We start from the raw sequence: 14,265 nt of genomic DNA, 5'->3' as shown, positions 1-14,265 counted from the left end.
CGGCTGCAACAATGTATCTATTTGTTTCCGAATAAAAACGTGTATCCGAAATGGATACAAATAGATACATTGTTGCAGCTGCTATAAATGTCAAAGCACTGTCAAAGAAATAGCGGAGCTCTCTGCAGGGACACTTTTTTTGCCGGACTGGAATTCTTCTTCTACTTCATCCTCTTCTTCTTCTTCTTCATCCTCTTCTTCTTCTTCTTCTTCATCCTCTTCTTCTTCTTCTTCTTCATCTTCTTCTTCTTCTTCTTCATCCTCTTCTTCTTCTTCATCCTCCTCTTCTTCTTCTTCATCCTCCTCTTCTTCTTCTTCTTCATCCTCTTCTTCTTCTTCTTCTTCATCCTCTTCTTCTTCTTCTTCATCCTCTTCTTCTTCTTCATCCTGGAAGATTAATGTTTCATAATGGAAACATTAAAAAAAGCTTTGTAAAAATGTTAAATTTTCTTATCACACCTGTAAGCTATTTGGTTCCCTAAGACAGCCCCCTCCCAGCTGAAATGCTTTCAGCTGTCAGAACACAACAGCACAGCGGAAGTGTGTGGATGGGGGAATTGGGTCTTTTTTTTTTTTTTTTTTTTTTTTTAATTCAACCTACTGGTTGAACAAAAAATAAAGATTAATTAGCGTATGGCCAGCTTACCGTGCACACTTCAGGACAAAAATGCACTGGAGGCTTGTGACCATAATGTGCTGTCTATGCGCTATTTTATCTTTGGGGGTAAGGGACCATATTTATTCATGATGTGGGCAGGTCTGGGAAGGAGATGTGCACGGATCATGTTATCGATGGGGATGAGGAACCAAGTACTCCTGGTATGAGTTGTCATATGACCTCTACAGTGCGCGCTCCCCAACTGAAAGTTCAAAAAAGCCACATTGGTCCATTAGGACATAGAACAAAATAAGAGACCGTAAGTTACTATGAAAAAAGCAAATACTTTAAAGAAAAAAAAAACAGACAAGAAGGTTGAATGCTACTTTAAAACCTACATAAAAGTAAATTTGTTATAGGTGATTACCATGTGTGAAAAGTGTTTTTCTTAATACAATTTTCTCTTGCACTTCATGTAATCCCGCACAGGATTCTGCAGACCTTGTGCCGGAAGTTGAGGCTCCCTGACTCTTTTGACTACCAGCATCTGGCTCACTTAACGCCAGGGTATGTTGGTGCAGACCTGATGGCACTTTGTCGGGAAGCTGCGATGGGTGCTGTGAACAGAGTATTGATCCAGCTACGGGACTTTAAAGCCAACGAAGTTTCAACTGAACAGAGCTCTCCACTGGAAGAAACATCAGTGTTAAAAGTCAAAAATGGACAACCCAATCAGGTACACTTCCAGTATATAAGCGGTGATGCATTAAAGCTGAAATTTTTAATGTCTATAAGAGACACGCATTAATGCAGCTTTCATTAATACATCATTAAATGTATATTTTTAAATGCATAGAATGTAAGTACTTGAATTTGGCCTGGTATCAACCTCTTGCAGTCTCTGCATAGCATAGCTCATACTTGGGCAGGTAGAAGCAGCACAAGGAGCCATTCAGGTATCATGCATTAGAGAGAAGAATGGCAGAGAGATGAATTTATCAACATGATGCTTTATTATCCAATTACAGGGTGAAAGTGGAGAGGAAGTCCATAAATGAAAGTAAAATTGCAGCTAGTCCAAAATCCGATACCTTTCCCTGGTTGACAGGGTTTTGCTGTGTGGCAGAGCTGTATAAATTGCTATGGTCACAAAGGTTCAAATGCATTCTGTCATAAAGGGATTGAGGATCACCAAGCTGTTTTTTTTTTTTTCCCAGGATGAGCTACAGAGACTCCTTGAAGTCCTCAAGGAGGAGACCCCATTTCCTGAGGAGCATCTCCTTGGCCTCTGTATCGAGATGTCTGACTTCCTGAGTGCCCTGCCTGCTGTACAACCCTCTGCCAAAAGAGAAGGTTTTGCCACAGTGCCTGATGTGACCTGGGCTGACATAGGAGCTCTAGAAGAGATCCGGGAGGAGCTGACGATGGCCATACTGGTGAGTCCTGATGTGGTGGTGGTTTGCTTGCAGCAAATTTCAACTGATAGAAGATATCCTGACTCACAGAGAGAATAGGTTCTCCTCAAAAGAGTCAACTTGTTGTACTTTTAAGGGCTCATTAACATTTGCAGGTGGGTGAATGGTAAAAACATGCAGTTGAGTCATGTTTGTACCCCTCCCACTTAAGCTGCAAAGGTTAAGGAGAAATGAGAAAGGTTGCTCTATCTGATTCTTAAAATTTAGTACAAAAAGTAATTTTTTTATTGTAATTTATTTTTGTCCCTCCAGGCTCCTGTAAGGAATCCAGAACTATTCAAGGCTCTTGGCCTTATGGCTCCAGCTGGTGTTTTGCTTGCAGGGCCCCCTGGCTGTGGGAAAACCTTACTTGCAAAAGTAAGCTAACCTTTGTTTCTTTGTGTTTTTCATTAAGCAGAATCAACTCTTGGCGTTTCTCCAGAAATCTGCTCTTTGTAATGTTAATGTGTCTGAGTTGTTACTATTTAAATAAAATTGATTTGGTGGAAAAACATACAAAAGCCATATTATCGCAAAAGAGGTTCCTGCATACGTTACTGGACATACATCAATCTTTCCCAAAGAAATGTATTTCCATCTGTGTTTTGCCCTATTGCAAGCGCATAGTCTGTTTATCTAGGGTGAGTGTATTTATGTGGAAAGGGGTAAATAAAAATTCAGTTTTCTTACAAGTCATTTTTAAATTATTTTAGGCAGTTGCCAATGAATCTGGACTCAATTTTATCTCTGTGAAGGGCCCTGAGCTGCTGAATATGGTGAGTTTTGTACATGGTAGATCCACTACCGTATTCTATATGGACTGTTAATACCAAAACTGAAACAACCTAAACTCAATTACAGGCAAATTTGCAGACACCCTTAGCAGAACCGCTGTCACTTTGCTCTGCGTTGGCAAGGTGACAGTGTCTCTTTCAAGGGCACTCCCCTTCTCACTATACTTACCTTACCTTGCAGCCCCTTGCTCCTCTGGGGCCAGCCAAAATATCAGAGGTAGTGGGTATGGGGGAAGAATGTGATCTGCTCACATGTTGATGGTACCCAGGCTTAGCAGACAATTGACCTATGGAGTGATGTCATTGCTTCCCTGGGTATCTGACACAGAAAAGTTTAGTGTTCTCTGTACAAGAGGAAGGAGCTTTGAGGGAGCGCAGGTAAGGGGAAGTATAAGGGAGTCAGGCATGTCCATTGCAGAGACCCTATCACTTTGCCCTGCATGGGTAAGGTGACTGTCTCTCTTTAATCCAGTTTTGTACTTTTTATGATTTAAGAGTAGTATATGATAAATCAAGTCTTCTAGCAAACCTGACAAAGAGTCTAACCTCTCACCAATTTATCAAAACTAAAAACTATCCGAAAAGGTTTTTTTTTTTTTGACACACTTAAAAAAAAAAAATACAAATAGCAGAAGGAAAAGGTCTTAGGAGTGTGCAGAGTATTGCACCTGCAATCCGCTCGCTAGTACAGTGTCCGGCTCCTGCAGACTCGCAGTATAGCTGTCTACCCTTACAGGCAGAAAGTTACTAAAGTCCAGGAGGTATCAGTGAACTATGAGCGTTCTCATCCGCGCCCTCACAGTTAATTGAGAACTACAAGCCATCTGCAGTAGTGGAAGCGGGTACATGTAGTTCATTCAAACACAGAACTCTGTGAATGAACGATGCAGTTGTGTGGGCAGAGCAGAGCTGTTTTAAGATTGTGACAGTGGGGAGCAGATCTCCCGCCCACTGTCACAATGAGGGACGGGTCAAGGTGCAGGCAGGTGCTTTAGTAACATGTTACATGTTACACCCTGAATATAGGTGTAACATGTTACTAAAGGTGAACTTATCCTTTAAGCCTGTCCTAGGATGAAAGGCAATTGAGAAGGGGTTCTAGGAGTGGCTTTGATTCACTGGATACTAGATTTTTTTTCGTCTGTGAACTTAACTGAGGGGAGCCTGAATCAGCTTTGATCTGGCACCTGACAGTCAGGAGCAGGAGCCTATATTTGCTTAGGAGCAGTGTCTTCCCAGTCACTCCAAGCCTAAAATGTGTATATTTGGTGTTGCTGGATTTGTACATAGCATTTTATTTTCCGTTACCTTCTGAAATAAGCCAGCTAGTGCTTACTCTTTGAATTGGCTTGTTTTCATTTCAGTACGTTGGTGAAAGTGAGCGAGCTGTTCGGCAGGTTTTCCAGAGAGCTTCAAACTCCTCCCCCTGCGTAATATTTTTTGATGAAATTGATGCCTTGTGTCCCCGAAGGTCAGGCCATGAGGTATGTTTTTGGTTTTTTTTCCCTCTCTTTTGTGTGTTTTTGAGGGGGTTTTTTTTTTCTTTTTTTGGACTTTTTACTTACATTTGCCAGTATGGCTCACAGGTTCACTTAAAGGGTTTCAATGGTCCCTTTTTGTAAAGACTGTTGCTGTCTTGTCATTTTGTGATAGACAGCCTTCCTATAGTGACAGACAGCTTATATTACTCCATTTACATAGTCTTTCAGGGGTACCTGCTTGGAGATAATTTCCTATTGACATAAGTATGCAAAACTACATCACTCAAGATCCCTTTTCCTATATGGTGGGTGTGGGCAGGATCTTGAGAGTCAAGGCAGCAGCATTGTTTTGCTAGAAAATAAATCGAATAATGCACATGGGGAGAGACAGAAAACAGTTCTGTGGTCCAGCAGGCTGCTTGGGGATTTTGATGCAGCAAAGGCATTGTGATGTAAATTAAATAGGAATTTAGGCAATCAAGGGTTTTCTTGCAGATTAACAAGTACTAGCAGTATTTTAAATTAATAAACCATGGGGAAATGTACACATATTGGAGAGTTTTACTGAATATATATTTATTTTGCCCAGACAAAAATTTAAAGTGCTTCTTAAAATTGCAACAAAATGGATCAGGGGTGTTAATGGCTGTCACAAACAACCAAAACATTTTTCCCATCACACTTACCAGCCTTCCTGCAAAGAAACTAAATTGACTCCATTTAGCAGCATACGTTAAAAACAGAGGGTTTAGTTGCAGACATTTGCAAATATATGTGAAAACCGTAGTGCCTTGCAAAGTCTCCTCTGTATACTGCGGTCCTAACTCTATATTTGAGAATCCCTTGTTTGGAGCGCATATGGAGGGGATTTACCAAAACTGAATTGTGCAAAATCTGGTGCAGCTCTACATAGAAACCAATCATTTTCCAGGTTTTATTTTCAATGCTTAAAGTTGTTGTAAAGGCTCAAGGTGGAGTGAAACTGATATTGGAAGGTTTTTAACTTAACCACTTATCAAACAGTTGCGTACCTGGTACGTCACCGGTCTTCAAATGGTTGTACCGGGATGATGCCTGTTATTTGCAGCAGATGGTCGGCTTTCTTGTGATAAACATCAGAGCGGCTTAACTGGCCACTTGATCACTATTACAAGCAGTGGGAGGGGACGTACTGGAGCTGCTATGGACTGGTCATGGAGCCAAACAAAGCAATGCCCTGACATCACTTCCAGTTTACTTGGAAATTCACGGCGCCATTTTTAAAAAAAATAAAAGCATTCAGTCACACCGATCTTGGTGTGATTGAACGCTTTTAAGGGCATAGGAGGGATTTGGGGTCCTATTGACCCCAGATCCTTTCATAAAGAGTACCTTGTCACAAGGGATGTTTACATTTTTTTTTTTTTTTCTTTTTTTAAAGTGACAGTATAAAAAAAAAAAGTATTTTTTCTAGCTAAAATACTGATTCATGTGAACAAAAAGTGCCAGAAAAAGACTGGTCCTTAGAGTGGTTCTAAAGCCTAAACATTTTTTTACCTTAATTTTCCTTGCATTAAGGTAAAAAAATGTTTATGTATCAGCATCCCCCCCCCCACTCCCCCTTTTACACACCTCAGCCCTCATTAGATCCAGCACTGTGCACATCTGAAGCTCTCTCCTCTCACTTCCATGTCTTGCTAGCTTTGCTGGGGCATTGGGAACCATTGGCTCTCAGCACTGTCAATCAAAGCCACTGATGAGGGAGCGGGGAAGAATCCCGCTATGTGTGTCAATGGATGCAGCAGCTGGGCTCAGGATCAAGCATGCATGAGTGCCCACTTGGGAAGCGGCTTCCTGTGGGGGCACTGGATAGAGAGGAGGGGCCAGGAGTGCCGGTGCGGACCTGAGAAGAGAAGGTTTGCGGCCACTCTGCAATTCCATTGTACAGATCTGGTAAGTATTGAGATGTTAGTTAATTTGTTTTTTTGTGGTTAATGCACAGATTGCATTAAAGTAATGTTTCAGGGTGTGCAGAGAGACTCCTATGGTTGGTGTTGAGAATATCAGTTGGAAGTTCTGTTACACAGCAGAGTGACCTGATGCATAGCCATCTTTATTTCATTGTTCATTTCCAATTGTGACTGGGCCATCTTTTGCAAACTAATTTTAGCATTTTTTTTTTTTTTTTTTTAGAAGTTAGTTTGAGACTTGTTTGTAACCAAAGAAGTTACAAGCAGTTAATCTATTTCTTTGTGATCTGAGCTGTAATGTGGCCATAGCATTAAAATTCACTCTTGATATGAATCGGCAAAGCGTCCGTCTCATAATTATTATGGTTTTTATGATTATTTTTATAGGAAGCGTGCATCTTACTGCTAATAAAATTTAAAACTGGCTTCTATTCCCTTGCTCTCAGCCTAGGCAGCTTAGATCACAAATAAAAAAAAAAAACATGTTTTTAGTCATCTTTCATATGTACAGTATATTTAGAGAAACATTTAAAAGACTTTAGTTTCCATTTATGGCTGCAGCCATCAACTATTTTTCGTGTGTGTGTGTGTGTGTGTGTGTGTGTGTATTTTTTGTTCTGTATCTGTACGAGGGACTGGTACACGTTAAGAAAACATTACACAATTTGACAAATAATATTGCTGGAGATTGCATTGTAGTAATACATTTACATACAGCTGGGACATTAGAACTGCAAACACCATTTTGTGAAAATGTCTTTTCTATGAGCAAGGAGTTTAAACAAACCTTGTTTATATTGTAATAGGCAGACTGACATACAATACAGGCTACAGTCTACTGGTGAAAGGATAGGAGACAAAGGTTAATTGTAGCTGAAGCATATAATTCAGGCTAATGATAGCAGCAGTGTACTGCAAAGATTAGTATTTGAACTAGGCCTTTTTATTCTGTTTTTTTTGGTATTTTTTTTTTTTCTTTACTGATCCTGGTGGATGGAATGTAAAGTCCTTTTGGCATTTAAAGAAATCTGTACAAAGCACAGAAGTATGGTAACGTGCAATTAAAGGTCAAGTTTTTAAAAATGTACAGTATCCAAGCCATGGTAAAAATCCCTTATGCAGGAAATTTAAAGTGGTTCTAAAGGCAGAAGGGTTTTTCCTCAATGTATTCTATGCATTACAGTAACAAATAACTTTCTGCATGCATGTCCAATCATAGCCGATCACAAGTGTAAAGAAAGACCAGTAACCCACTGTCACCAGCTTCTTCTCCTCACACACACATCTTGGGAGAGGAGAGCCCAGGGAACCATGAGTTACCGATCTGTCACTGTAAATACTGTGCACAGCATCCAATTGCCCCAGAATACAGAGTACCTGTCACATATTACCCATCAGTGCCCATCAGCAGTATACCTGTCGCCCATCAGCAGTATACTTGTCACACATCACCCATCTGTGCCGCTATCAGCAGTGTACCTGTCGCCCATCAGCAGTATACTTGTCGCCCATCAGCAGTATACTTGTCACACATCACCCATCCGTGCCGCTATCAGCAGTGTACCTGTCGCCCATCAGCAGTATACTTGTCGCCCATCAGCAGTATACTTGTCACACATCACCCATCCGTGCCGCTATCAGCAGTGTACCTGTCGCCTATCAGCAGTATACTTGTCACACATCACCCATCCGTGCCGCTATCAGCAGTGTACCTGTCGCCCATCAGCAGTATACTTGTCACACATCAGCAGTATACTTGTCACACATCACTCATACGTGCCGCTATCAGCAGTGCACCTGTCGCCCATCAGCAGTATACTTGTCACACATCACCCATCCGTGCCGCTATCAGCAGTGTACCTGTCGCCCATCAGTGCCCATCAGCAGTATACTTGTTGCACATCACCCATCCGTGCCGCCATCAGCAGTGTACCTTTCACACATTACCCATTACACAGCCGCCCATCAGTAGTGTACTGGTCGCACAACCTCCTATCAGCAGAGTAACCATTACACAGCCACGAACAGCAGTCTACCTGTCCCAGTGTCACCAGAGCCAGCCATGTCCAAAATTTCTATCAAAAAGGCATTTCAAATCCTGAGTATGATGGATGATAGCAGCAGTAAACTCTCACTGTCCAATTTGGCGTAAAAAACCCATCGAACGTAGTGGATCAACGACTGAATCAGAGGAGGAAACCATCCCTCCTAAAAGAATAAGGTGCTCTGAAAACCAGGCAGCCACCAGCAGCGCCATACACCCCAATGGTGAACTGGCAATCACCAGCAGCTCTAGACCCCTGGATGAAAAGCCCAGTACTAGCGCTGGAATATCACATCAGAGCCTAAGAATTAGGGCCCATACAACTCTCCCAGACACTCTTGCAGACCCATTATGGATGCCCTCTAACTCTGGATCAGCAAGTATTCCCCCCTTTCACTGCCAGGTGTGCAGGCCAACAATGAAAATTTTTCAGAATTTTTTTTATTATTATTTATTTTTGCCTGACCGTTAACTTCAGTTGTTTATGAACCATTCCAATCTTTTTGCCCAGCAATATATTGAAAACAACCCCAATTCATGTTATGTCCATAAAGTTGAATGGAGACATCTCACAGTGGTGAAGTTAACATTATTTTTGGGCCTCACAGTTAACATGGGGCTTACAAAAAGATGAAGGACATGCTTACTGGTCCATCCATCACATGCCCATATATTCAGCTGTAATGCCCTGGTTACGTTATGAGATGATCATTCGCTTTCTTCATTTCATTGACTATACACAAAGCCCTCCCAAGATCAGCCTTGCTGCGACAAACTATACAAAATGTTCCCACTAATTAATTTTTTTTCCCAGAGATTTGCTGAAGTTTATGTCTCTGACCAAAACGTCTGTGTGGATGAGTCCCTTGTCTACTTCACTGGCCAGCTGGGAATTAAGCAATACACTCCCAGTGAGCCAGATATGGAGTAAAGCTCTGCAGGCTTTGTGAAAGAGCCATGGGATATATGTATGCGTTCCGCGTGTACAAAGGCAAATATTCCCAGCTCCAACCCCCTGAGTGCCGAACCTACAGCAGCACAAGTGGAAAAATTTGTCTGGGACCTGGCATTTCCACTTTTCAAAAAGGGGTATTACATCTATGTGGATAACTTCTATACAAGTCTGCCCCTTTTCTGCCACCTCCACCTCTAGAAAACCTTGGCCTGCGGTGCTATCCGAAAGAACAGGCTGGGCTTCCCACAAAGTGTCGTGGCCAGAAGGCTACAAAGGGGGAATCAGTGACTCTGAGGAACGACAAAGTGTTGGCCGTGAAGTGGAGGGATAAAAGATGTGTATGTCCTGTTCACCATCCACAATGACACCTCGGTGGAAATTCCTTTAAGAGACAGTCCCAACCAAAAGCCTGTATGCATCCAAGATTATAATCTCTACATGGGGGGGGGTGAATTTCAACGATCAGATGCTACAGACCTATTTAGCAACAAAAAGGTACCCATTTCTGGTACAAAAAAAGCTGCAATTTACCTTTTTCATTTGGCCATTTGTAATGCGTATGTCACCTACACCAATTCCATGGAACAACCTACTACCACCTTTCTCAAATTTTATATAAAATATCATCACTCCCTTTTCTACCAGCAAGGATCTTCCCCAGAAAACCTTAACTCTGATTGTGTGGGATTTCATGAGTGCCATTTTCCTGAGAACATTTTCATTTTCCCAACTGTCCTTCCCAACCAGGCGAACAGTAAGTTCGCTTTCATAGTGCACTTATCCTTTTTTTTTTCTCCCACTCCAGATGCTCACTTACCTCTACCCGTGGCCTTTGGCAAGGTCATTGCTAAAATCCGCTCTGCATTGGTCACAATTGTGTGGTAGTACCATTAGAGACTTCTCTGGGGCCATGTCACTTGGGTGACAGTCCCACAGAAGCCTCAGGATCTACTGTACAGTCATGTCTGGCACAAGGAAATTTATACGGAAGAATGTAAACATTGTGAAACACTGCAGGTCTGCAGAGCTAAGCATCTGTATGGCAAAGGTGGGTTTCTTTTGGGTCGGGGGGAGGACAAAAGGTAATATACTTTGTTTTAAAGTGCAAATATAGATATTCCTGAAAATGTGTAAATCCATTCTTTTGGCAAACATGTACACTGTGCTTCAGAGTATCTGTGATACATGCTGAAAATTTCCTTATTTGCCTTCCCAGACTGTGGATAGGCAAAGAATGCTCAAGTGCTGTAAACTAATAGCTTTTATTGTGAGATTTTTATTTTTGTTTTTTTGTTTGTTTTTTTTTTTAGGATGGGAGAGATACTTTTTATAGCTGTTGTTTAATATGGAAAAGATTTGTGCCAGTAACTACACATTGCAGTTATTAGATGGAAGAAAGTTTTGATGTTGCATTTATGGGCTCTTTTCTGTCATCCTAGGTTCATATTTATTTTTCTCAGACCCTTTTCTCTTCTCTTTTAGTCGGGAGCCAGTGTGAGAGTTGTTAATCAGTTGCTTACCGAGATGGATGGACTGGAAAGTAGACGTCAAGTTTTTATCATGGCTGCCACTAACCGTCCAGGTAAGCTACAAGCGCTGATAATAAATAGAAATCAACTCAATCTTCCAACGCATTACGGCTAGAGCTTTCAAACAAATTACACTACTAGAAACAAGCAGTTGAGTTGAACTGGTATCCTGCTGCTGTCCCTGGATGAAAAACAAATTCTAGGTTATAACCGTCATTAAAAATTAAAGTTTATGCCTTGTTTACATTGGGCATACTATAAAGTATATGCCCGTGCTAGGGCCGTGTTTGCCTGCATGAGGATGCACAGCTGTTCCATGCATCCCCATGCAGGCAGTCACATTTGTGTCAATTAGGATGCAGCCGCTGCTCCCTGTTTGATAGCTGTGCGAGTGCAGATGCACATCCCCTGCCACAGACAAGAATGGGACTGCCTGCACACTGATGCACGGAACACCTGCGCATCCCTGAGCGGGTGAACACGACCTTTGCATTGACAGACCTCGTTCGCATGAGTGTACTATATAAGGATTAGTCCCATGGAAATACTGGATAGAAGAGTAGTTCCACTAAAGGATTGCATATAAGAGTAGTCCTCTGAAAGGATTGGACTTTGGCATTGTCCCCCAAAATGATTGCATCTGGACATAATGGGACCAATCCAGACACGCCCTGGCTAATCCTGAATCAGCCCAGCAGCATCTTATATCTGTCCCTGCCCACAGCCATTCAAGTGCAACAAACATGCATGCACACGCCACATACATGCAAGGTCAGCTCTGCTGGGTTAGTGCAGAGGGACAAGAAGGGTGGTGTAGGATGTTGGTTCTGACCATCGCTGAGAGAACAGTAGTAATTAAGGCCTAATGTTGTTCACAGTGGGTAGGCAACTGGCAGGTCTTATGCAGGCCATAGATGGGTTGAAAATCGGCCGATTTTTCATCTGAAAAAAAAATCGGCCGATTTTCGCACCATTAATGGGTTAATTGGTCGGCTGTTTCTCTGGATTTTGTCAGATTTCTTCGATCAATAAAGTTGGAAAGTTTTGTTTTTTTTTTAAACTGTTGGTGGTAACATCGGCCTATTGAACGACCGGTTTTTTTTAAAACGGCCAGTTTTCTCCCTGTCTATGGCCTGCATAAGTCTCACATTTTGTGCTGTGTCGTTATGTTCTCAGCTTTTGAAAGGCGAAGTCTAGGAATTTGTTTTACCTGAATTCTGATTTCTTACCAGGGAGAGGCAGAAACAAGTCTGTACTAGTCGCACACTGCAACAGATCAATGAATTCTTTGAAGGAATAAGCTTGTATATTTACCCTGCCTAATAGTGATTATATAATAAATTATACTGAAATAATGCTGAAAAGGGCAGGCAAATCTACAGAACAACGTTCAAGAGCTATTAATGTAATGCATAAGTATATGTGTAAAGGTATTGATGTCTGCAGAACAGTTGACGAATTTGGCATCCCGTGTGATATGTATGTAGGACAGCTCTTTGTTCTAGGTTAGGCTTTCTTAACATTTTTAACTTGAAATAACCCTTGAATAAATATTCTAGTCACAAGGATCATATGCTAACCCCTACATGCACACATAGGCATTTACATGCATATTAGAAGAGAAGCATTTGGAGCCTGAAAAAAAAAAAAAATCACCAGCGCGCTCAGGGGAGATGCTGAAGAGCAGGAAAAACGCTTAATTCACCTATACGCATGTAAACGTATCTAAATGGTAAATGTGTTTAGAGGCATTAGAGCATTATTACGTTCCAGTGAACAGAATAAATTAGTATTCTGGCCAGTGGAATGCATTCAAGTGATTGTACAGGTAAAATGCACTCTCTGCAGTAAACTAAAAACCTTTTTTCATGCTGCTCCGCCCCCCCAAAATACTTATCTGAGCACTATACAGTGCTGTACATGTCTGCATCAGCTCCTCTCCCAGCTCTCACAGGCTTGGCTGAGGGCAGTGGAAGCCATTGGCTCTTGATGCTGTCGGTCAAAACCTGTGAGCAGAGAGCAAGGAGGTAGGGCTGTGCCGGGTTGTGTGTCTTAATAGACACAAGCCTAGCTTGCAAGTACCCACCATAGGAAGCGGCTTCTTATTGTGGGCACTAGGCGGGGGGGGATGCGGAGGAGCCCAGAAGAGGAGGATCGGGGTTGCTCTGTCTAAAACAATTGCACAGAGCAAGTATGTAAAACATGTTTGTAATTAAAAAGAGGGAAACTGTGCAACTCTCAAACTCTTGACACACCTGAGTGCGTCTAAACTCACTTGCAATACGTAGCTTTAGGCACTTTTTTTAGCAGCTTTTTTACTGCCAGGAAGGCATTAGAGAGGCTGAACAAACACCCAATGTGCATGAGACGTAAGGCATCAGAATAAAAAAAGAAGTCTTGGTGGTCTAGACTGGAGATGATTGAAAGGCTGCTCAAGAACCAATAAGGCAGATGTTTATGTGAGGAGAAAAGGGAACGGTTCAGCAGCACAAGACCCTCTTGATCTCCTCTATGGATTATTGATTTACATGTCAGTAAGGTTAAACTGAACTCTTTGCAGTATCATTTCACAATAGATGTCACTTCATCCAGCTGCCTGCATGAACCGTGGATGGCCATATTCTGTGACCATGCTGTCACACACAGGCCCAGAGGTGCTGGGACCATACACACCACTGGGCTGCTCGCTGGCTAAAGCAGCTGGAAGAAGAGTTTCTCAGAGCTGTGTAATGCAAGTTTTGATTGACGTGAGAAGTCATATAGTCACCTCTTAAAGCAACTCTGTCGTAATTTAAAAAGAGGAATACACCAGACTTTGCTCTTTCAGAGCTATGTTGAGCAAAGAGTACTCAGCATTTGACACAATTTTGGTAGTGGATGATGCCTGGTTCCCTGCTGCACATTGTTGTAGCGCCCTCCAGCTGCTGCATCACAAATTTGTATCTGTAGACATAGTGGGCAGCAGGTGAACCACAGCAGGGTACCAGGTATCTGACATTTTCAGAAGTGTGCTGATGGGGTTTTTTGGTCCCTTTTTTTTGTTTTTGGTTTTTTATTTTGTGCTGGCAGAATGAATTTAACCACCTCCCGACCGCCATATAATAATATGACGGACGCAAGGTGGTTCTCTCGTTCTGGGAGGACATCATATGACGTCCTCCCATTCTAAGCGCGCAGTGCGGCGATCGGCGGTGTCCCTCGGACACAGCAGATCACTGATCCACGGAAAGAGCCGAAGATGCCGGCTCGGTCATGTGATCAGCTGTTTCCAATTACGGCTGATCACATGTAAACAGGGAAATGCCGGTTATCGGCATTTCTCTCCCCACAAGATGTCACGCTGACAGCTTGTGAGGAGAGGAGAGACGCTAATCAGCATTCCTCGGAGGGGACATGTACACAGATCATCAGAGCCACCTATCGATGCCAGTCAGTGCCACCTATCAGTGCCAGTCAGTGCC

General features: G+C 42.3%; 1 protein-coding gene across 2 annotated transcripts in view; it reads left to right on the top strand.

Annotated features, from left to right (window-relative positions):
• NVL (nuclear VCP like) overlaps window positions 1–14,265 on the top strand; it is an 81,048-nt gene that overhangs the window by 37,548 nt on the left and 29,235 nt on the right. For both annotated transcript variants that reach the window (XM_089685068.1, XM_089685069.1), the window contains 6 exons: window positions 1,088–1,334; window positions 1,816–2,034; window positions 2,326–2,430; window positions 2,766–2,828; window positions 4,211–4,330; window positions 10,758–10,857. In XM_089685068.1, the coding sequence (XP_089541194.1) occupies window positions 1,088–1,334; window positions 1,816–2,034; window positions 2,326–2,430; window positions 2,766–2,828; window positions 4,211–4,330; window positions 10,758–10,857 (854 nt within the window). The remainder of the gene's footprint in view (window positions 1–1,087; window positions 1,335–1,815; window positions 2,035–2,325; window positions 2,431–2,765; window positions 2,829–4,210; window positions 4,331–10,757; window positions 10,858–14,265) is intronic.

Source organism: Staurois parvus, unplaced genomic scaffold (assembly GCF_062004578.1).
Source record: "Staurois parvus isolate SC_StPar_1 unplaced genomic scaffold, SC_StPar_1.0 ptg000362l, whole genome shotgun sequence".
Classification (NCBI taxonomy): Eukaryota; Metazoa; Chordata; class Amphibia; order Anura; family Ranidae; genus Staurois; species Staurois parvus.
Note: the sequence above shows the minus strand (reverse complement) of the source record. Positions and strands in the feature narration are given on the sequence as shown.